Source organism: Narcine bancroftii, chromosome 7, assembly GCF_036971445.1.
Source record: "Narcine bancroftii isolate sNarBan1 chromosome 7, sNarBan1.hap1, whole genome shotgun sequence".
Taxonomy (NCBI): Eukaryota; Metazoa; Chordata; class Chondrichthyes; order Torpediniformes; family Narcinidae; genus Narcine; species Narcine bancroftii.
In genome coordinates, this window is record NC_091475.1 from 160,318,425 (window position 1) to 160,339,349 (window position 20,925).

General features: G+C 39.8%; 1 protein-coding gene across 1 annotated transcript in view; it reads left to right on the plus strand.

The window, feature by feature from the left end:
- The window catches only part of LOC138740058 (teneurin-4-like), a 393,122-nt gene extending 377,112 nt beyond the window's left edge, over window positions 1-16,010 (plus strand). Inside the window, exon 29 of the mRNA XM_069892490.1 lies at window positions 14,658-16,010. Coding sequence (XP_069748591.1) covers window positions 14,658-15,416 — 759 coding nt within the window. The 3' untranslated portion in view covers window positions 15,417-16,010. The remainder of the gene's footprint in view (window positions 1-14,657) is intronic.
- Window positions 16,011-20,925: the final 4,915 nt, after the last annotated feature.

The window sequence follows — 20,925 nt, forward strand, 5'->3', positions numbered from 1 at the left end:
GCTCCTGTAGAAAGTTGACAAGATAGTGGCCAGTAGCCTTGCCTGCCTCAGTCTTCTCAGTAAATACAGTGACTGTTGTGCCTTCCTGACAAGTGAGGAGATCCTTTATGTCCAGGATAGGTAATTTCTTAAGTGGATTCCGAGGAACTTAGTGCTCTCTACTCTCTCAGTATTGAACTTGTGCCTCTGGCACCGTGAAACAGTGGCTCTACAAGTTGCAAAACTGTGCCACACAATTAGAATATCAATTTAAGCTATAAGATCAGGGAACCATTCATGGATGTATTGTGAGCAATGCAGATGGTCCTGCAACAAAATGTTGTGTGAGATTACATGTATCAAGGCTTTCCTGGTTGTGAAGAGTGACTAATTTGGTCTGTATTGGTGACTCCTTTTAGTATATTTGAGAAGCATAAGCGAATCCTCCATTACCCACACAGTCAATGCCTCCCTCCTCCATCCAAGTGGGAAATAATGTTGTTAATCTTCTCCACATACCCTTCCTTGACTTCCTGCACTTTATTGCTGCTACAGTTCTGACTATTTTCTGTTGACTAGACTGCGCAGCATCCAAAATTCTTTGGCGGAATGCCTATTGCTAGTTGGCTTATATTGCAGCCCTCATGCAGGCAATGGAAGCACATTTTTTACAAACCAATGGCATCTTCAAGAACAGTATGTGGATCTTGTGAAATCACTGCTCAGCTACTTCCTATAAACATGGCACAGACTAGGAGCAAATATTTCTGATCCACAACCACCTGAACTTTGAGGAATTGGAACCTTTTCCTATGAATGGAAACCATTCAGGACAGATCAGTGCAGGCAGCACTAGTTAAATTTAAACACCAATAAAGTAACAGACTAAAACAAGATGCTCCTACTAACATAGATAAAGCAAATTTTGAATAAGCAAATGAAGCAATGGTTTACACTGGTGGTGCCCACTATTAAGTTTTAGATCTATTACTTTGACATTTTATAAGCAACAAAGACTGATGTAGTGAGTATTCTGATTAATGTCATGGATGATACCAAATTTGACAGCATTGCAGAGATCAATGAAGATTATCATTGAAGATTATTGCCTCAGCAGAATATTGTGGATCTGTGCACCACAGATCAGGAAAGATGTAAAGATCTTGGAAAGATTGTAGAAGAGGTTTACTGGAATATAAGCAAACAGTTTTGAAAAAAGTTAGCTAAGTTAAAATTGGAAATAAGAAAGTTAGGGGATAATCTAATAAAAATTTTCCAGATGATGAGAGATTTAGATGCAGAGAAAATCTATTTCCTCAGACAAGTAATACAAGATCTGGAAGGGAGATTTATTTTCTGCACAGAATGTCATTTGGATCTTTTAAGTTGGTGGAAAATAATTACATGAAAACTTTTAAGAGAAAGTTGTGGATGTAGAATTTGTGGAATACTGGACAAAGTGTGAGGCTTCCACACAGCTATCCCTCAAAGAGCCACAGATATGCCAAACCAATGTCCCTTGTCTGTTATGAGATCCTACAATCAAATTCTGCTCAATTAATGGCAATATTTCATATTAATTTGCATATATACTTATTTTGCTTTTATTATTAAACTTCTATTCATTGGTGCAAAAATGTAATTAAAAATGACAAAAAGACTGCAACAAAATTTTACATTGTTTCCACATGCAATATTTTACAGACATATTTCACATATAGTACTTTAGAGTCCATCACTAAAAGCAATTTGAATATAAAATTATTTTTTCTGTTCTTTCTGAGACACAAATCTATTTTAAAAGTGAACCCATCAAATAGAACATTTTTGCCTGATTACAATTTGGAGATTCAAATGAAGCTTGAATCATGTTATTTGATCAATCCATTACTGCTCTATCTCTCTCTGTCTTACCTTTTACTCTAATGTTAACCAAGGGCACAAAAACCCTCTACTAAAGGTATATCCTAGGAGCAAATTTGGAGAAAAAAATGAAAATAGGGTTAGGCACCTAGGTTTAGATTTATAGCTTCCAGTACACTCAAGATAAATTAATAAGTTAATATATATCATTCATATGGTAGTTGTAACATGACAAATTAATACCAAAATCATTCTGATTTGATCTTTAACCTATTTATCATCATAAACCATCAGCCTAATTGTAGCCTCATTATCTTTAAAGCTTTAACAGTATTCCTTCTATTTCCAGCTCCACTTTGGAATTTCTTTTATTTTTGCCTGTGCCATAGCATTAAAATTCATCAACAGTCAATTTCTCTGGGGATCTAGGGATGCAGCCCTCCCAATGCACGTTTATCCTGAGAAAAAAAAACTAATACAATGCACCCATGCTTTCCCAGATTAAATTAATTATTCCCTACTTATTGCAACTTGTAGCAATGCTGGTCAGAAAAAAAATGATGGTGCTGCCAGAGCCACTGTAACTACTAGTATGGACCTGAGGAGAGCGGGGTACAGAGACAGTGATTCCCCGAAGGTTCCCACCATCCAGTCCTATGCCGACTGCTCTGTACAGGCTTTAAACAGTATGTTAATGGAGCCAATGGTGTAGTTATTTAAAATCCTGCGACCATAGATCCAAGATGGTGGCGCCCGTGTTTGACAGCGATCACGAGGGGTTGCAGACTCAAGGTGAACAGCAAACTGCAGCAGGGCAGCAGTAACAGGAGAACACCTCCAGTTGAGAAGGAGCAACCCAAAGAATGGTGACCACAATGGACACTGCGGCTGAGGGATACCTACAGGCAGCGAGTTGTTGACAACTTGTGGGTGAGGAACCCATGCAGGTTGTAGGGTGATGGTGATTTGAGGCCAAAGGGCTCACACCAGGCTGCTGGAGACTGGCTCATGGGCTAGGCACAGGAACCAGGATTTGAGAAAGTTCTGAGGACAAGAAGAGCACTGAAGGTTTCCTCATCGTGTCAGAGGTTTGAATCTGAGCTTGGGTTGTCGAAAATTTGAACTGGCCTTGTGCAGCTGCAGAGGCCATGAGAGCATTGGAGGGGACTCCCTTTTGGTTCTCTTTCTCTGACTGTAAGGCAGTGGTTCTCAGCCATTTTCTTTCCACACACACACTTTAAGTAATCCCTATGCCATCAGTGTTCTGTGATTAGTAAAGGATTGCTTACAGTGGTATGTGAGTGGGAAGGGAAGGTTGAGAACCACTGATGTTGATGAATAGTGTCAGGAAGTTGGATTTGTTTTCACTTCTCATAGTTGGCAGATATTTCCCAGTTGTTCAAATAATTAATTACTTTTACATCAGAAAGGCTGGGTATCAGACTTCATTAGATGAAAATCTGCTTCATGCAGTTTCTATTATTCATTGTCCAGCACCTCCTAATTTGAATTTAAATTTCTCTAGTGAAACCAAACCTTGATGGGCATTAGATATTGTTGTTACATACTGCATTTTTTCTAAATTTTGTGTACAGACAAAGAGAGTTCTATCATTCCAGTTCAATCACCCTCCTCACTAAAGTTTCCAGATTTCTAGTTGCAGGTCAAGATCCTTTTTATCAGGACTCTTCTTCTACCCTTTTGCACCCCACCCCAAAGACTTGCTGAGCTCCTCCAGCTGTCTTTTTTTGCTCCAGATTCTATCATCGACTGTTTATTGTGTAAAGTTGTGGCAAAGTTGATTATGATTTTAATTATAAACAAAACCATTGAATGTACTGAGTTAAACCAGAAAATCTGCAGATGCTGTGTTTGTAGTTTACACAGTACAGCCCCAAACAGTCCTTTCAAGTGAAGCAACACTTCACATGTGAATCTGTGGGGGACTTTTACGGCATCTGGAGCTCCCGTTGTGACCTCTACTTCGGAGAGATTGGACACATACTAGGAGATTGTTTCGTTGAGTGCCTTCAATCTGTCTGGAGCAATAGCAGAGATCTCCCAGTGTCCAACCATTTCAATTCTGTGTCCCACTCACATGCTGACATGTTTGTCAACAGCCTCATGCACTATGAAACTGAGGCCACAAGTAAATTGGTGGAGCAATACTTCATATTCAATCTGGGTACTCTCCAACTCAAAGGCATTAACATTGGCTTCTCCGGTTTCCGTAAGGCCACTCCCTCCTTCGCTCTCTTCCCCATTCCTCTGTCTCCTTTCCTGCATCCCCTTCCCTTTCCATTCAGAGAGCATTCTCCTCCCACTATTACTGTACTTCTCAGCTTTTTTTTTCCTCTCTCTTGTGTCCTCTCACCCATATCCACCTATGGCCTCTTGTCTGTGGGCCTGTGCTCCACCCCTGCTTCACCTGCCACCATTTTATTCAGGTGCCTATCTGATCTTTGCTCATACCTTGAAGGGCTCAGGCTTGAAACATTGGGTATGTATCTTTTACCTTGACTACATGAAGAATGGTGCATGAGATTCTCCAGCAGTTTTGTGTAAACAATGAATGTATTGGTCCACTTACAGTTGCAAGGCCAGTGTCCCCAACCTTAAATGAAAGTCAAGAGTTTCTTCATTGCCTTGGCTAGTCAATTGCATTCAGAAATATACGCAATTAAGATGTATTTTAAAAATATTTTTAAAACTTGTTTCATGGAAAACTATTGCACATATTTTCAAATCAATTTAATATATCTATCTTCAAATTACTCTAAAACAGAGCAATTTCCAAAATTTGTTTAATCAGTTAACTTGCAGTCACACCTAAGAGGCAGGTAGCTGTGTGACTGTAAAGAGAAAGAACGGGAATAAAGAGATAATGCAGAACACCCTTGTGGCCGTTCCCCTCCACAATAAGTTTACTATTTTGGATATTGTTTGGGAAAAGGGAATGATCTACCAGGAACAAGTTTTAGTGGTCAGGTCGCTGGCGCAGAGTCTGGCCCTTCAGCTCAGAAAGGAAGGGGGGGAGAAGAGAAGAGCTATAATGGTTGGGGATTTGATAGCTATGGGAACAGACAGGAGGTTCTATGAACAAGATCAAGACTTCCAGATGGCATGTTGCCTCCCAGGTGCCAGGATCAGGGACATCTCATAACAAGCCCACAGCATTCTGAAGTGGGAGGGTGAGCAGTCTGATGTTGTGGTCCACATTGGTACTGATGACATAGGTAGGAAAAGGGGTGAAGTCCTGAAGACAGCATGTCGGGAGTTAGGAAGGAAGCTGAAAATCAGGACCTTAATTGTGATCATCTTTGGGTTTGCTGCATGTGCCATGTGCCAGTGAGGGTAGGAACAGGAAGTTGTGGCTAAAGAGTTGAAGTAGGGACCCGGGATTCAGGTTTGTGGATCATTGAGATCTCTTCTGGGGAAGGTATAACCTGTACAAAATGGACACTTGAATGGGAGGGACACTAATATCCTGGTTGGGATGAGATTTTCTAGAGGCATTGGGAATGAAGTTTTAAACTAGTTTGGCAAAGGGTTAGGAACCAGAATGAGAAGGCAGTGAAGAGAGAGGGGAGATGAAGCACAAGATACACTGTGGCGTGAAATATGAGAAAGGATAGGGCAAAAATGCCAGGATTTAACGGTGTATTTTGGAAATGAAATTTAAAAGGGTGATGAATACAGCACTGAAGATCTTGTATTTACATGCTCGCAGGATAACACATAACATTGACGATCTAGTATTGCAGCTAGAAGTTGGCAGATATGGCATTGTGGCCATCACTGAGTCATGGTTGAAAGAAGTCCACAGTTTGGAACTAAATATCCATGGATTATTATACACAGAGTATCGGAAGGATAGGAAGATATGCAGAGAGTAAGTGGAGTGCTCTGCTAGTTAAAAATGGAATTAAGTCTTTGGTGAGAGGAGACATTGGATCAGAAGACATAGAATCCCTGTGGGTAGAATTAAGAAATTGTAAGGGTAAAAATACCCTCATGGGAACTAATATACAGGCTTCCAGACAGTAACCAGGATGTGGCATGCAAACAACAAAGAGAGATAGAGAAGACATGCAAAAAGGGCAATGTTACAGTAGTCCTGTGGGATTTCAATATTCAGGTTGATTGGGAAAACCAGGCTGGTATTGGATTCCAAGAGAGGGAATGTATCAAATGCTTTCTTAGTTTGTGACTGTTTTTCTTTGGCTTGGCTTCACGGACGAAGATTTATGGAGGGGGTAAATGTCCACGTCAGCTGCAGGCTCGTTTGTGGCTGACAAGTCCGATGCGGGACAGGCAGACACGGTTGCAGTGGTTGCAGGGGAAAATGGGTGGGTTGGGGTTGGGTGTTGGGTTTTTCCTCCTTTGCCTTTTGTCAGTGAGGTGGGCTCTGCGGTCTTCTTCAAAGGAGGTTGCTGCCTGTCGAACTGTGAGGCGCCAAGATGCACGGTTTGAGGCGAGATCAGCCCACTGGCGGTGGTCAATGGGGCAGGCACCAAGAGATTTCTTTAGGCAGTCCTTGTACCTTTTCTTTGGTGCACCTCTGTCATGGTGGCCAGTGGAGAGCTCGCCATATAACACGATCTTGGGAAGGCGATGGTCTTCCATTCTTGGAAATGGCAATTCTGGATTGAGTTGAAAAGGGAGTTGAAGGTAAGGGAACCCTTTGGAGGCAATAATCACAATGTGATCAAATTCACCCTGCAGTTTGAGAGGGTGGAACTAAAATCAGATTTGTCAGTATACCAATGGAATAAAGGGGACAACAGAGGTATGAGAGAGCAACTGGCCAAGGGTGATTTTAAAGGCACACTAGCAGGAAGTATGAGAAATTAGCAATGGCTGGAGTTTCTGCAAGATGTAAGGAAGATGCAGGACAGGTATGTTCCAGAAAAGAAAAAAAAATTTGAATGGAAAAATGACAACTGTGGCTGCAAAGAGAAGTCAAAGCCAAAGTAAAAGAGAAAGAAAGGGCATACAAAGTAAATAAAAATTAATGGACTGGGAAGCTTTTAAAAGCTTATAGAAGGCAACTATGAAGGTACTTTTGGAAGGAAAAGATTAACTTTGAAAGGAAGCTAGCAAATAATATCAAAAATGATTCCAAAGCTTTTTTCAAGTTTATTAGGAGTAAAAAAGAGTTGTGAATAGATTTAGGACAATGGAAAATGACACTGAGCAATTGTAAAGGGAGACAGGGAATTCTCCCATTTGTACCCCAGTCCTGATTACAATTCAGAGCAACTGAATAAGAGTTTTGCATCGATAACATAAGTAGTTGAGAAGTTGTTGGAGTCCATTGTGGAAGTCTTTTTACGATGTATATTCATTATTTGGATTGCAGAATAAATGGCTTTGTGGCTAAATTTGCAGATGATATAAAGATAGATGAAGGGCATATAGTGATCAGGAAACAGAAAGGCTTCAGAGAGACATGTAGAAGTAGCAATTTTTTAATTTAAATTTTAAAAAAATTTTTAAATTTAGACATACCGCATGGTAATAGGCCATTTCACCCCACAAGTCCATGCCACCCAATTTACACCCATTAACCGACACCCCCAGTACATTTCGAACAGTGGGAGAAATCTAGAGCCCCTGAGGATAACCTACACAGACACGGGGAGAATGTTCAAGCCCCTTACAGATAGTGCGGGATTCGAATCCCGGTCCCAATTACTGGCACTGTAAAGGCATTGTGCTAACCACTAGGCCAAACGCACCATCCAAATGAAATATAATGTTGGAAAGTGTATAGTCATGCTGTTTGGTAGAAAGAATAAAGGAGAAAACCATTATTTGTTTGGGGATAAAATGCAAAATTCGGAGGTGCAAAAGGAGTTGGGAGTCCTTATGCAGGGAACCCTAAAAGTTAACTTCTAGGTTGAGTCATGGTAAAGATGGCAAATACAGTTTTAGATTTCATATCTAGAGGTAGAGGATATAAAGCAAGGATGGGATGTTGAGGCCTTAAAAGGCACTGGTGAGACCTCACTTAGAGTACAGGCTACAGTTTAGGGTTCCTTTTTAAGAAGATGTGCTGGCATGAGAGAGCATTCAGAGAGGAATCACATGAATGATTCCTGAAATGAAAGGATGAGCATATGAAGAACATTAGGCAGCTCTAGGACTATTCTCCTTGGAGATCAAATGAATGAGGGGAACATCATAGAACCATTTTGCATGTTGAAAGGCCTGGACACAGTAGATGTGGCAAAGTTGTTTCCCATGGTAGGAGTAAAAACACAGAAATGCTGGGAAACTCAGCAGGTCTTGCAGCATCCATAGTAGGTAAATATATATTAGTAATATTTCAGGCCTGATCCCTTCTACAAGGAATGAGTAAAAAGCTGGTAGGGGCCTAAATGAAAGAGCTAGGGAGAGGGAAGAAAGAGCAAGGGGGAGGAGCACAGACCAACAGACAAAGGATGATAACACAGGACAACAATTCTTTTTCAAAAGATTTGTGTAACACTATGAATTAGACCCGAGAGGCCAGAAGTTGAGATTAACAGGCTTTAATCACTATAAACTCACAGTTTATCTTACATGCTGTTGACCCAATTCAAAGGCAGCACTGAGGGATGGGATTCGGCGATACCTTTTTTATTAGGGATCCTAGAGGTGGGGGAGTTACAGTATCGGAGGTAGGCCAACCAATACAATGACTGCAATACAATGTTCCACCACAGTTTGCTTCCTGAAAAATTAGGAAATATCATAGACAACTTCAAGCTGAACATAAAGATAATTTCAGATTTGCTGTATCATGTAGGAAGTTGGAGAAACATTAAATTAATTTTTATTGTATTTAACATGTTTAATTGCATAATATATCTCTGAGCCAAGCCCTCAGATTGACTGCACAGGTTGCACAACAAATGTTAGGAGCCCAGGGTTTGCCTTGGTCACAAATTTTACAACCAAAGTAGAGCTCATAGGCTTTCTTAATAAATACAGACCTGCTGAGTTTTTGAGCCTTAAGCATATTTATTCAGGTGCCTTGCCGTTCAGCATGGGAGATTGTGTCTCTCCATCCTTCACGATCTCTAACCCTCCGATTTGTAATTGTTGCCTCTTTTCCTTCAGTGAAGGCTCCAATCTTTGAGCTGAGACCGTAGTCGATGTTGAGTTCATGATTATACAAGGGAAAAATACTGAAGTGGTTTCCCATTGCCTTCTTCAGTTGCAGTGTCCATACTGGACAAGTAACCCTGGCCATTGATCCACAGATTCATCTGCCCAGTGTTTTTAGCTTTACAACCATAAATTCCAATTTGTGGAATCTATTTGTAAAAAACATCCACCATCTGCAATCCATGGCTTCACGAGAGCCTGATTGGGAGGCCGAACAGGTACTACACCTTGCCCAAGGGTGATATGTAGGCTATCAGATGAAAGGAGTGCTTTACACCTCCTTTTGCATATACTCACCACAAATGTAACAGAATGTACTGCAGTTGTTGTGGCATTGCTGAAGCTTTTCTGCTATATTGAATCTTCCTGAAGACGATAAATGATATCATTAAATACACTTACTATACTATTGCCTGAAGAGCATATGTATCATCATGCATTCAATGAATAATCAGTGTAATGCACAGCATCTGTATCTGTGAGCTGCTTTTATAGCCTGTCTGCATCTATCCTGATGAAACATGCCCAGACCTAAGATGATATTTGTATAGCACCTACACTGAATGCATGCTCAGGCATGCTTGGACTGACCAAAATAGCTTGCTTTGTGGACAATACACTAGTAGACTTAAAATATGACAGGAAATTATAAAAATAGATTATATCTAAAAAAAAGTATGTGATAGGAAAATTTAAAGGTGATTTTAGTCAAAAGCAACCCAATATCCATAAAATGCACCCAAAAGTGTTCAGGAAGCAAATTCTTCATTGTTCAGTGTAATTGGACATACTGTAGATAGGAGGACACACTCCAACCAGTTGGCATTAACATAGACCTCCAGTTTCCATTAGCTACTCCTTCTCTCCTTTCTTTGGCTCTGTATCTTTCTTTCTCTCTTTCCTTTACCCTCTGTCTCCTTTCCCTCATCTCTGCATTCACTGAGCCAGGCCCTCCTCTGATCAATTCACACCTTCACCTGTCTTGTCCTCCTATATTCTCCTCCCCTGCCCTTGCATTTCTTGTCCCTAGCCTTTAAATATAGGCACCTGCCTGCTTTTTATTCAATCCTTGAAGAAGGGATCAGGCTGAAAACATCAGTTACATATCTTTACCTCCTATGGTTGCTGTGAGTCCTGTTGAGTTCCTCCAGCATTTTTCTGTTTTCACAATCACAGCATCTGCATACTTTTGTGTTTCACTTCCATGGTGGGGCTATCCAGGATAAGAGGACACAATTTCAGGATTGAAGGGCATTCATTTAAAACAGAGATGCTGAGTAATGTCTTTAGCCAGAGAGTGGTGAACCTCTGGAATTTGCCACCATGGGCAGTTGTGGAGGCCAAGTCTTTGGGTGTATTAAAGACAGATTGATAAGTTTCTGAATAGACGGGGTATCAAAGGTTATTGTGAGAAGCTATGGGAGTGGGGGTGAGTGGGAGAATGGACCAGCTCATGATGGCATAGCAGAGTGGACTCCACAACCTGACTGGCCTATATCTTATGGTCTTATGAACAAATTGATCCAAATATTGTCAAATTAAACATAAAGAAATGATTTAGAAACATTTGCTCCATCACTAAAGAAAATGTACAGAATATCTTTGTTCCAGTATTAGAACCATAGAATACTACAGCACAGAAACAGGCCCTTCGTCCTGTTTAGTCTGTGCCAAACCACTTTTTTTTTGCCTAGTCCTGTACCCAATTCATAACCCTCCATATCTCTCCCATCCATGTATCTGTCCAAATTCTTCTTAAATGTTAAAATTGAACCCATGTTCTCCACATCATTTGGAAGCTTGTTCCACATTCCCAGCCCTCTTGTTTGAAGAAGTTTCCCCCTAAACTCTTCCACTTTCATTTTTAACCCATGTCCTCTGATTTATATCTTACCTATCCTCAGTTGAAAGAGTCTACCCCTCTCATAATTTTAACTACCTCTATCAAATCTCCCCTCATTCTTCTACACTCCAGGGAATAAAGTCCTAACCTGTTTAGCCTTTGTCTCTAATTCAGTTCCTGAAGTCCAGGCACCAATTCTAGTAAATCTTCTCTGTACTCTCTTGATCTTATTGTTATGTTTCCTGTAGTTATGTGACCAAAACTGCACACATTACTCCAAATTTGGCCTTACCAATATCTTATACAACTGTACTATAACATCCCAACTCCTATACTCAATATTTTGATTTATGAAAGCCAATATACCAAAACTCTCTTTTCACCCCTATCCACCTGTGACACTACTTTCATGGAATTATGCATCTGTATTCACAGATTCCCTCTGTTCTACCACACTCCTCAGTGCCTATTATTTACCATTGTCCTTCCAAAATGCAACACCTCACACTTGTCTGCATTAAATTCCATCTGCCATTTTCAGCCCATTTTTCCAGCTGCAAACTTTGAAAACATTTTTCACTGTCCACATGTCTCCAATCTTGGTGTCAATCTGCAAACTTGCTGATCCAATTAACTACATTATCATCCAGTTAATTGATATAGATGACAAACAACTATGGTCCCAGCACCAATCCCTGAGGCACACCACTAGTCACGGGCCTCCAGTCTGAGAAGCAATCATCCACCACTGCTCTCTGGCTACTCTGCCCAGTTTTTATTGAATCCAGTTCATTACTTCACCATGAATACCTAGCATCTGAACCTTCCTGACAAACCTCCCTTGTCAAAGGCCTAAAAGTCCTCGTAGACAACATCCACAGCCTTTCCTTCATCAACATTTCTGGTAACGCCTCTAAAAAAAGGTGAAAAGTGAAAATAGCATTCAGTGCACTGTCAGGAGAGTGCAGGAGAGTGGGACCAGTATGGGAACTGAGAGTGGGCTGTTGGGAGAGTGCGGGACAGTAGGAACAGTATAGGGACTGAGAGTGGGTTGTTGGGAGAGCGCAGGACACTAGGATCAGTATGGGGACTGAGAGTGGGCTGTTGGTAGAGCGCGGGACAGTAGGATCAGTGTAGGGACTGAGAATGGGCTGTTGGGAGAGCGCAGGACACTAGGATCAGTATAGGGACTGAGAGCAGGCTGTGTGGAGAGCACAGGGCAGTGGGATCAGTGTGGGGATTGAGAGTGGGCTATCGGGAGAGCACAGGACAGTGGGATCAATGTGGGGACTGAGAGTGGGCTATCGGGAGAGCACAGGGGGGTGGGTCTGGGAAGGCTCAAAAAATGTTCACATGAATGAATGGTAATTGCCTCTTTGATTTACGCCATTTCAGCTTACGAAAACTGGTTTTGTTGTTTTAACTAACTACAGCAATATTTTTAGAAAAGATGATAAATTTCTGCTGAAACACTGCACAAAATTTTTATTTTTATTCTGATGATGCCACCTGGTGTGCAAGGGTGTGAGGGGGTGGGGATCAGGGGAGCAGCCTTTTCAGCTCAGCAGTCCCCCCAACCACCAAGCCCCTCCTGCACCGCATATTTTTGAAGGAAACTGTGAGACCATAGCATCTGCTGCAGATTCTGTGATCTCATAGTTCAAAAAAGGCGCCACTGAATCCCTTGGCCTACACCAGAGCACTCAATGCCCCTCCGGTGAGTATGTGTGGTTGGCTGAGGGGAGGGTTTGGAGTTGGGTGTCAGAAGCTCCAGTCACCGGAGCACCCAAGTCCCAACTCTGAACCCTTCCCTCGGCCTATTCTGGAGCTCCCGATGCCCAACTCTGAATCCTCCCCTCAGCCTACACCAGAGCTCCATTGCAAACCACAGGCAATCATCACTCAATATTCAGCTGCTCTATTGAACGCCTCCCAAAAACAGAGAACAAACCAGGAGGAATGTAGCAAAATTCATTTGTAAATGATCATTTTGACTATCTTTTCTGCGCGCCCATGCACTGGGACGATCCGTTGCAGCTTTTATTTTATATATCCAATCATGGATTTTTTTTTTCCATTTGAATTTTAAAAATCAGAATTAATAGTATATTTCATAAAAGTTCATTCTTGGGTGAGGTGGATTTGATTCTGTTTGTAAACTGATTTACTAAATGCATAGTGGTGGATTTTACTCCCTTTTGAACATTAAAACCTAAAATTTTCTCAGATGTTGTGTTGGAAAAGTGTCAGATTTTTTTTCATAACTTGCCTCCTTCCCAGCAGTCTGTCAATAAGCCGCATGAAATTTCCTGAGGTTATAATGCCATTTTTGCATTTTTATGATGAAAAAGGCAAACCTATTTTTTTTAATCAAGGTAACATTGTTCATTCTATCAATGTGGCCAGGCCTTCAGGGGTATTACAGGCTGCAGACCTAGAGAAAATTTGCAAAAAAAGGAATAATGAAATGTTCAAAGGGAATTCCTTGCAAAAACTGTTTTGTTTTATTATTTCGACCTCAGTTTAAGAAGGTGACCGAGCCAAGACATTGTCAGGTTATTTCCATCCCCTCCTTCCTCACTTCCCTAGCCAGTACTTGCAATTTTGCCCTGTAGGAGATTCTCAATCTGCAGTTAATTGTGTTCCTGGAATCTACTCTTCATCTGTTATTGGTGAATTTTCACTGGGAAATTCCAATTTTTGTTTTAAATCACATAAAATAAGAGCACACTTTTTGAAAAAAAAACCTTCATTGCTATCTCTATTTTGTAAACTTGGGTTTTTCTGTTTAAGGTAGGATCGGAGTTTGAAATACCCACTGTTCTCTGTCTGAGGAAGTATTCCCCAACTTCACTCCCAAAAACAGTGTCTTTAATTGTTGGATAATGTCTGCTAATCTCTACACTTGGACCAGGACTTCTTGATCTTTTCCCTTCAGTATCTAGAAACCTTTCATCGGAAGTGAGAATAACTAGTTTTATTTTAAGTAGTAGTGTTTCTAAACTCTTTTCAAGTTGACAGCAATGAAACTCCAATACTATTTATTGTACCTTTTGATGATTTGGATGCAGCTTTTCTCCTTGTTTAATGCCTAATCATGGAGTCAGCTTGTAAACAGAATAAACAATGTATTATCTCTGAGTGAGTGTATGTGTGTGCACACATGTAAGCATGTGTTCATGCACAATGCTTTGATCATAGTGCCATTTTTAGTGCTCTCTCTCCCCCAACATTAAAACCTGGCTATGCCCCTGCTGGTGAGGTCCCCACCCCCATATCTCCCACCTAGTGACGCCACTGCTTTGAGCTGCCAGTCCAGCCCCTCCTTCAACTGTTTCACTTTTGGCCACAGTATCATAATTCCACGTGCCAATCCACGCTCTAAGCCTTGCATTGAAGTAGATGCACCTGAGAACGTTTCCACCACGTACAACGCGATGACGTCTAATGGTGCATGCAATTTTCACATCATCCTTTCCCTCCTCCACTCCTCCATCTGCTCTGGCACTATGATTCCCATCCCCCTGCAAATCTAGTTTAAACCCACCAGAGCAGCACTAGCAAACCTTCCCGCCTTCCTGGAAGAGAGCCCAATGATCCAGAAACCCAAAGCCTTCCCTCCTGCTCCATGTGTTAAGCCACGTGTTAAGCTGTCTTATCCTCCTATTTCTAACCTCACTAGCATGGGGCATGGGCAGTAATCCTGAGATCTCAACCCTGGAGGTCCTGACCTTCAACCTAACTCCTAACTCACTGAACACAACAGTTATTTTATCCTGTAAAAATTATCATTAATATTGTTTTCTCTTTACATTAGTCCATTTTAGGAGTCCAGTGTGTTGTACAGAAACAGCTCAAAGCCTTTGTAACGCTGGAAAACTTTGGACAAATTTATGGCGGAAGTGGAACTGGGTGTCAACTGAAAGCACGGATGAAGAAATTTGCAACAGGAGGTTCAATCCTTGGCAAAGGAGTGAAATTTGCTGTTCGAGGAGGCAGAGTAAACACGGATATCATTAGTGTTGCCAATGAAGATGGAAGGAGAGTCGCTGCGATCTTAAATAATGCATTTTATCTGGAAAATATTCATTTCACCATTGATGGTGTTGACACACATTATTTCATTAAACTGGGGTCTGCAGAAAAAGATCTTGCTATCTTGGGGCTTACTGGTGGAAGGCGAACCCTGGAGAATGGAGTTAATGTTACTGTATCTCAAATTAATACCGTACTCAATGGAAGGACTAGAAGATACACTGATGTTAAACTTCAGTATGATCTGCTGTGTTTAAACACTCGATATGGGACAACAATGGATGAAGAGAAGGCTCGTGTTTTGGAGTTGGCCAGGCTGCGGGCTGTAGCAGGTGCCTGGACTAGAGAGAAGCAAAGGTTACAAGATGGAGAGGAGGGAATCCGCAAATGGACTGAGGGTGAAAAACAGCAACTGCTGACCACTGGCAGAGTACAAGGCTATAACGGCTATTTTATAAAAACTGTTGAGCAATATCCTGAATTGTCAGACAGTGTAAATAATATCCATTTCATGAGACAGAGTGAAATGGGGAAGAGGTAACAGTAAAGAACTATGTGCCAACCACTTTGCCAAAGACAGCTGCTTATGTGGCCATTTTTCAGGCTGTGTTGTTACAATTATTTTTAAAACTGTTGCATTGTAATTCTTGCAATGTGCTGAGTTTTTTTTTCCTCCTTTTTGTCTTCACACAATTTGCATTGAGCAAAAGGTATTTTGCAGTCATGTGATTACAGTAAATATTTGCTATTTTCTAACAATATTTCAACTGTGAACCATTGGTTTTAAGTCAGAGCCAAGAGTGCAGGTCTCATTAATGGGAAAGGAATATGCTTGCTCAGTGTCCACCTAAAAATTCCATGGATGATGATGGACATTGTTAATTCTTTGGGACTTCATTCAATGCAGCAAAGGACTAAATCTGCATTTTATATCAACAAAGAAATTAACAACTTGTATGAGAACTTTCTTAAGGTTCTGATATGAATTGGAGACCCTTGTGTTTCTAACACTGTTTTCTGATTGTGTAAATAAGCAAGGCTGTAAATAAATGCGAATGTAGATAACTTCTAGAAATACAGCAGTGCCCCTGAGTAGACTTCAGTGGAAAATAAAAAGGTTATTTTGTGTTTTGAATTTTTTTACTGATTTCAATCTGAAGTCATATTTTAGGTAAATTGAGAGACTGGAAATATTTTAGTTTGAAGCTGTGTTATATATAAGTCTTTTTTATTGCTTCTGTTTCTTTTCAATAGTTGTTTCAAGTTTAATTTAACTTCGTTAAAATTTGGGGTTTTTTTAATTAAAAGTTAAAGGACACTCTGTTTCTTCTGCTACTTCATTTATTCTTTAACTCTATTTGTTCCTTAATTTTAATCACAATTTGATTGGGTGGTGCCATATGAAAGAAAAATCTCACTTGGGGTTGAACCAACGTAGATGTAACTTGCAGCAAAAATCATTCATTCCCACTGAACCCGTTAAAATGCCTTTTTAACACTGATTATTGGCTGCTAATTTGTGTTGTTTTCACTCTTTAGGTTTTAAGTCAATGTTTAATGTTCTTTGAATTGGTCTAATGTGTGTTTTGGGATTGGACGATGTAGGTACGTGTGTATTTATAGACATATGTGTATCACAATATTAATATCTCATGATATTTTTATTGTGACCAAATGTGTTTTGACCTGAGGAGCATTTTCATGATTATTGCTTTGTTACTGTGCAACTCAAGTATCACAATCATTTACTGTTTAAGATATCGTGACTTATTTAGGGCAGATTTTTATATTTGTTTATTTGGAAGTTGAAATATCATAAATGCTGTGATATGTTGTTCGATGGAAATACTATATGAATCCCCCAAATTTATAATATTGACCAATTCCTATTTTTGTGTTCTTTTATATTTTTATGCATTTTGTATAACATACTGCAATCATTTTTAGAACATAAGAACACCCGGTCCAGCATATTTAATGTCAACTGATAAAAAGTGAATCATAGAGTGTGCACAACAAATAAAAACAGCTGTTAGCATACAGTGGGGGGCTTAATCTTTGTTTTCTTTCATAGTAATTCAATGAAAATGAACTAATAGTTAACCCACTGAGGAAAAAACATGGTTCTATAGTTTTTAAGAAAATTTCCATTCAAAATAACTTCTGAGGAAGATTTTATTCGAATGACGAATAATCCCTTTCGTGTGTTTTATTTCCTTTGTATGTGTGTTGTGTCGCATGCACCCTTGCATAAAGAATGATTACCAGTGATTGTATTTAACCAATCATTAAGAAGCAACCGTTTCTGGATTTCATATAATTTGGGGGGGATTTTTTTTTAAATCAGTTGCACATTGCCTTCCAAAAAGGTTAAATCCAAAGGATTTATCTTCACTCCAAATAACAGACTTCGGTAACAGACTGCCACTAGCATTTTAACATAGATGCAACTTCACAGCTTTGAATATCTTAGTAAGATTAATTAAATATTCACAGTAAAATAAAATTGAATAGTTTCTTCCTATGAAGCTTTGATGTGGCAATCACATTGCTACATGTTACTGTTAGGGTATGTCACATAAGGCTACAAGGAGTTTTGACAGAGGATTTGATCATGTTGGTGTATAAGATGTGACTATTTAAATGGACAGCTGTAGGGTTGAGTTCTTAATAGAGCTAAAAAATCAGAAATTCAATCCAAGGCCTATGAACCATGAGAATTAATCAAGAAACTTGTGAATATAATCAAAATGCAAAGATTTCCAGGCCCTGCTCAATTGCAATTACTTAAGTATATTAATCAAATGTTTTTAAAGCATATGCATAAAATTTTCATTTTCATTCAAGTGAAAAAAGTGGTTCTCTCAAGGTGAATTAAAGAGATAAAAGAGACATTGTGAAAATTATGTCAAAGGACAAGTAAAAATAATTAAATAGTTGTTCTCAACAACTATTTAGTGGGTTGGGAACTAAATGTTTGGTTTTAATAAAGAGAAATACTCCGCAAAAATTCAAGCCAGGGAAAATGGAAAGATTTGAGTTGATTGACTTTGGAAGCTAACATCATTAACATTAATACAAATCATCAGTTATTCTTCTCATATTGAAATAGTATGTGGCATTGAACTAAAACTTTTTTTTTTAAACGTATTTATATACCACCTTTAACTGAGTAGTCAAACATGCTTAGTGATTCTAAAGAGCCTTATTAAAGAAAATTTGATACCAAGCTGCTGAAGAAATTATTGGGCCAGATGACCAAAAGATAAATGACTGGGAAGGTTTAGGAAAGGACTTATTTGCATAGCTGCTCATAGAGCAGCAATTAACTCTGGGAATTATCAAGACAAAACTCATAAACTCAAAAGGTTGTAAAGCAAGAAGAGAAGGTGGGCAAGGAGGAATAGTGAGCAATTTGAAAATAAGGGTGATAATTTTAAAATTCAGTTGCTATTTAACAATAAGGACTGCAAGAGCTAGTTTGACAGATAAGTGGGATTGTGCAAATTAGGAGACAGAAAGCATCATTTTGGATTATCTTTCCTTTACAGACGGACTAGCAAGGATTATTTTGGACTAGTCAAGTGTAGAAACAATAAAGTGCTTTAGTACGTTTAGTAAAATAGGATTCAATTTGAAAAGTTAAAAATATGTACAAATAAATAATGAGATTGTGACAATGGTAAATATCTTTCCTTATCATTTTAATTCTTTCTGTAAATTTTGAAATGGCTAACTACACCCATTTCTGTTCACTGTTTTCCAGCTTTGTTAGACCATGTTCATACGGTCCTGTTCTTTTTATTTACTAAGTTGTAGCTATGGAAACACCTGCAATAGTTTTAAACCTACAGATGCATGGCTCTGTTTTCTGTGCCCCTCCAATTTCATATTTACTTGCAGGCCCTAAAGAACATCTTTGGAAGGCACCAAATCACTCAACTCTTCACTATGTCTTTTGATTTCTCCACTGTCCCTAAATTATCAGTCAACTCAAACCACATACAAATTAGGATGAATAAAAATTTCTTCCAACGACAAAATAAGAAAATTAAAACCATGTCTCTGTCTAAATCCTGTTCCTACAATCAATTCTATTTTTCTTTGAAATGTTGGTATTGAAAGTACCCATGAAATAAGCTTTGTGTTTACATATCAGTGAGTTTGACAACTTTCATGTCTTCAATAATGCCAAATATCATGCATTCAGCTAAGCTACCTTATATACTCGTGTTTTGGGGACCAATTTTTTATGGTCATTTGGGAGGGGATACTACTTTTACACAGATACTACTTTTGCCCACTGTAAGTACCTGCATCATTCAAGGCATTGGGAGCTCAGATGGCCAGGATCAGGTGCTAAGTCTGCACTCGGGGCATCAGGAGCTTGGAAAGGCAGGCATCATTGGTCAAGATGTTGGGAGCTCTGGTCAGCAGTTGGCCAAGGCGAGGATCCATGGTCAGGCCATCAGAAGCTTGAATGGGCAGGCGGTCGGTGGTAAAAATAAGGGGGAAGTTGGATTTTGCTTGGGATGTATGGAAGATGTGTGATTTTTAGGACAAAAGGTGAGGGGGGTTGACTTTTACACAGGTTCGACTATTACATACTGCCACTGAAACTATTGCTCATGTATTGCTTACTCTTGGGCTTGACTACTACAAAATTCTCTTTTATTCTATCATCTGTAAAAGTGAGATTATCCAAAATTCTGGTGCCAGTGCACTAGCTCAGGTTATTCTGTTGATCAATTAACCCTCCTCTTACTATTGTACAATGGTTTTTATTTAAGCAAAATCTTATACCTAACACTCTCCAACTTGATTTCAAGCCTTTCCACAACCTCATCTTTTCCAGTCTTCAGTTTTATAATCCTAACCTCCCTGCAACTCCACAACAAAAATTCTTGTTCTTGAATTCTCTCCTCTTGACCACATAATATTTTTATTATTAACAACTATGCTTTCAGATGTTGAGATCCTACCCTTGGGAATTCCATCCAAAATGTTTTCTTCCACTCTTTCTTCATTTTAAGACATTCCTCAAATCCTATGTCACGGACAGACTATGCAGACCTGAGATCAACTGGTGTTGTTTGAAAGAGGAAACATGAAAGGATGGCTTGGTGAAGCTGGAAAAAGATTATTGCATGCTTGCCCTTGGGAATGTACAAATACTATATGCACTGCTGCATCAGCAGCGTGTTTTATTTGTGCTGTGGCCCACACGGTGAATTGTGAACTGGTGCTGAACCTATTTACTGAAGGTACTTTAATGCTGTACATTTATCTTCATTGGAAATTTGCATGTACTCCTTGAGACAGGAGATACATCCCCTGGGTCTCAGATGGATTCACACCAGGATCCCAGAGGAAAGAAATAGCTTTCTAATAGAATATGCCACCTGGTCTGCTTTTGCTTATAGCACAGAAAAAAGCGATTCATTTTACAGGTGAACTATTTAAGTAATGGAATTCACTGAGTCAAGGGAATGGGGATTTTCCATTCCCAATATCAGACTGCTGCTACTACATATTGACGAATCAGAGCTGTCAACATCTGACTGGTCCTATAATCTGAGGCACTGCAATTTGCTATAAAGACAATTAGTTTGTTTTGGCCACAGACAGGATCTGCTCTTATCTTTTCTCGATGGGATGCAAGCAATTTTAAGATTATAAACTTAGATTGATTATGTCTTTCTTTTCTTTGGCTTGGCTTCGCGGACGAAGATTTATGGAGGGGGTAAAAAGTCCACGTCAGCTGCAGGCTCGTTTGTGGCTGACCAGTCCGATGCGGGACAGGCAGACACGATTGCAGCGGTTGCAAGGGAAAATTGGTTGGTTGGGGTTGGGTGTTGGGTTTTTCCTCCTTTGCCTTTTGTCAGTGAGGTGGGCTCTGCGGTCTTCTTCAAAGGAGGCTGCTGCCCGCCAAACTGTGAGGCGCCAAGATGCACGGTTTGAGGCGTTATCAGCCCACTGGCGGTGGTCAATGTGGCAGGCACCAAGAGATTTCTTTAGGCAGTCCTTGTACCTTTTCTTTGGTGCACCTC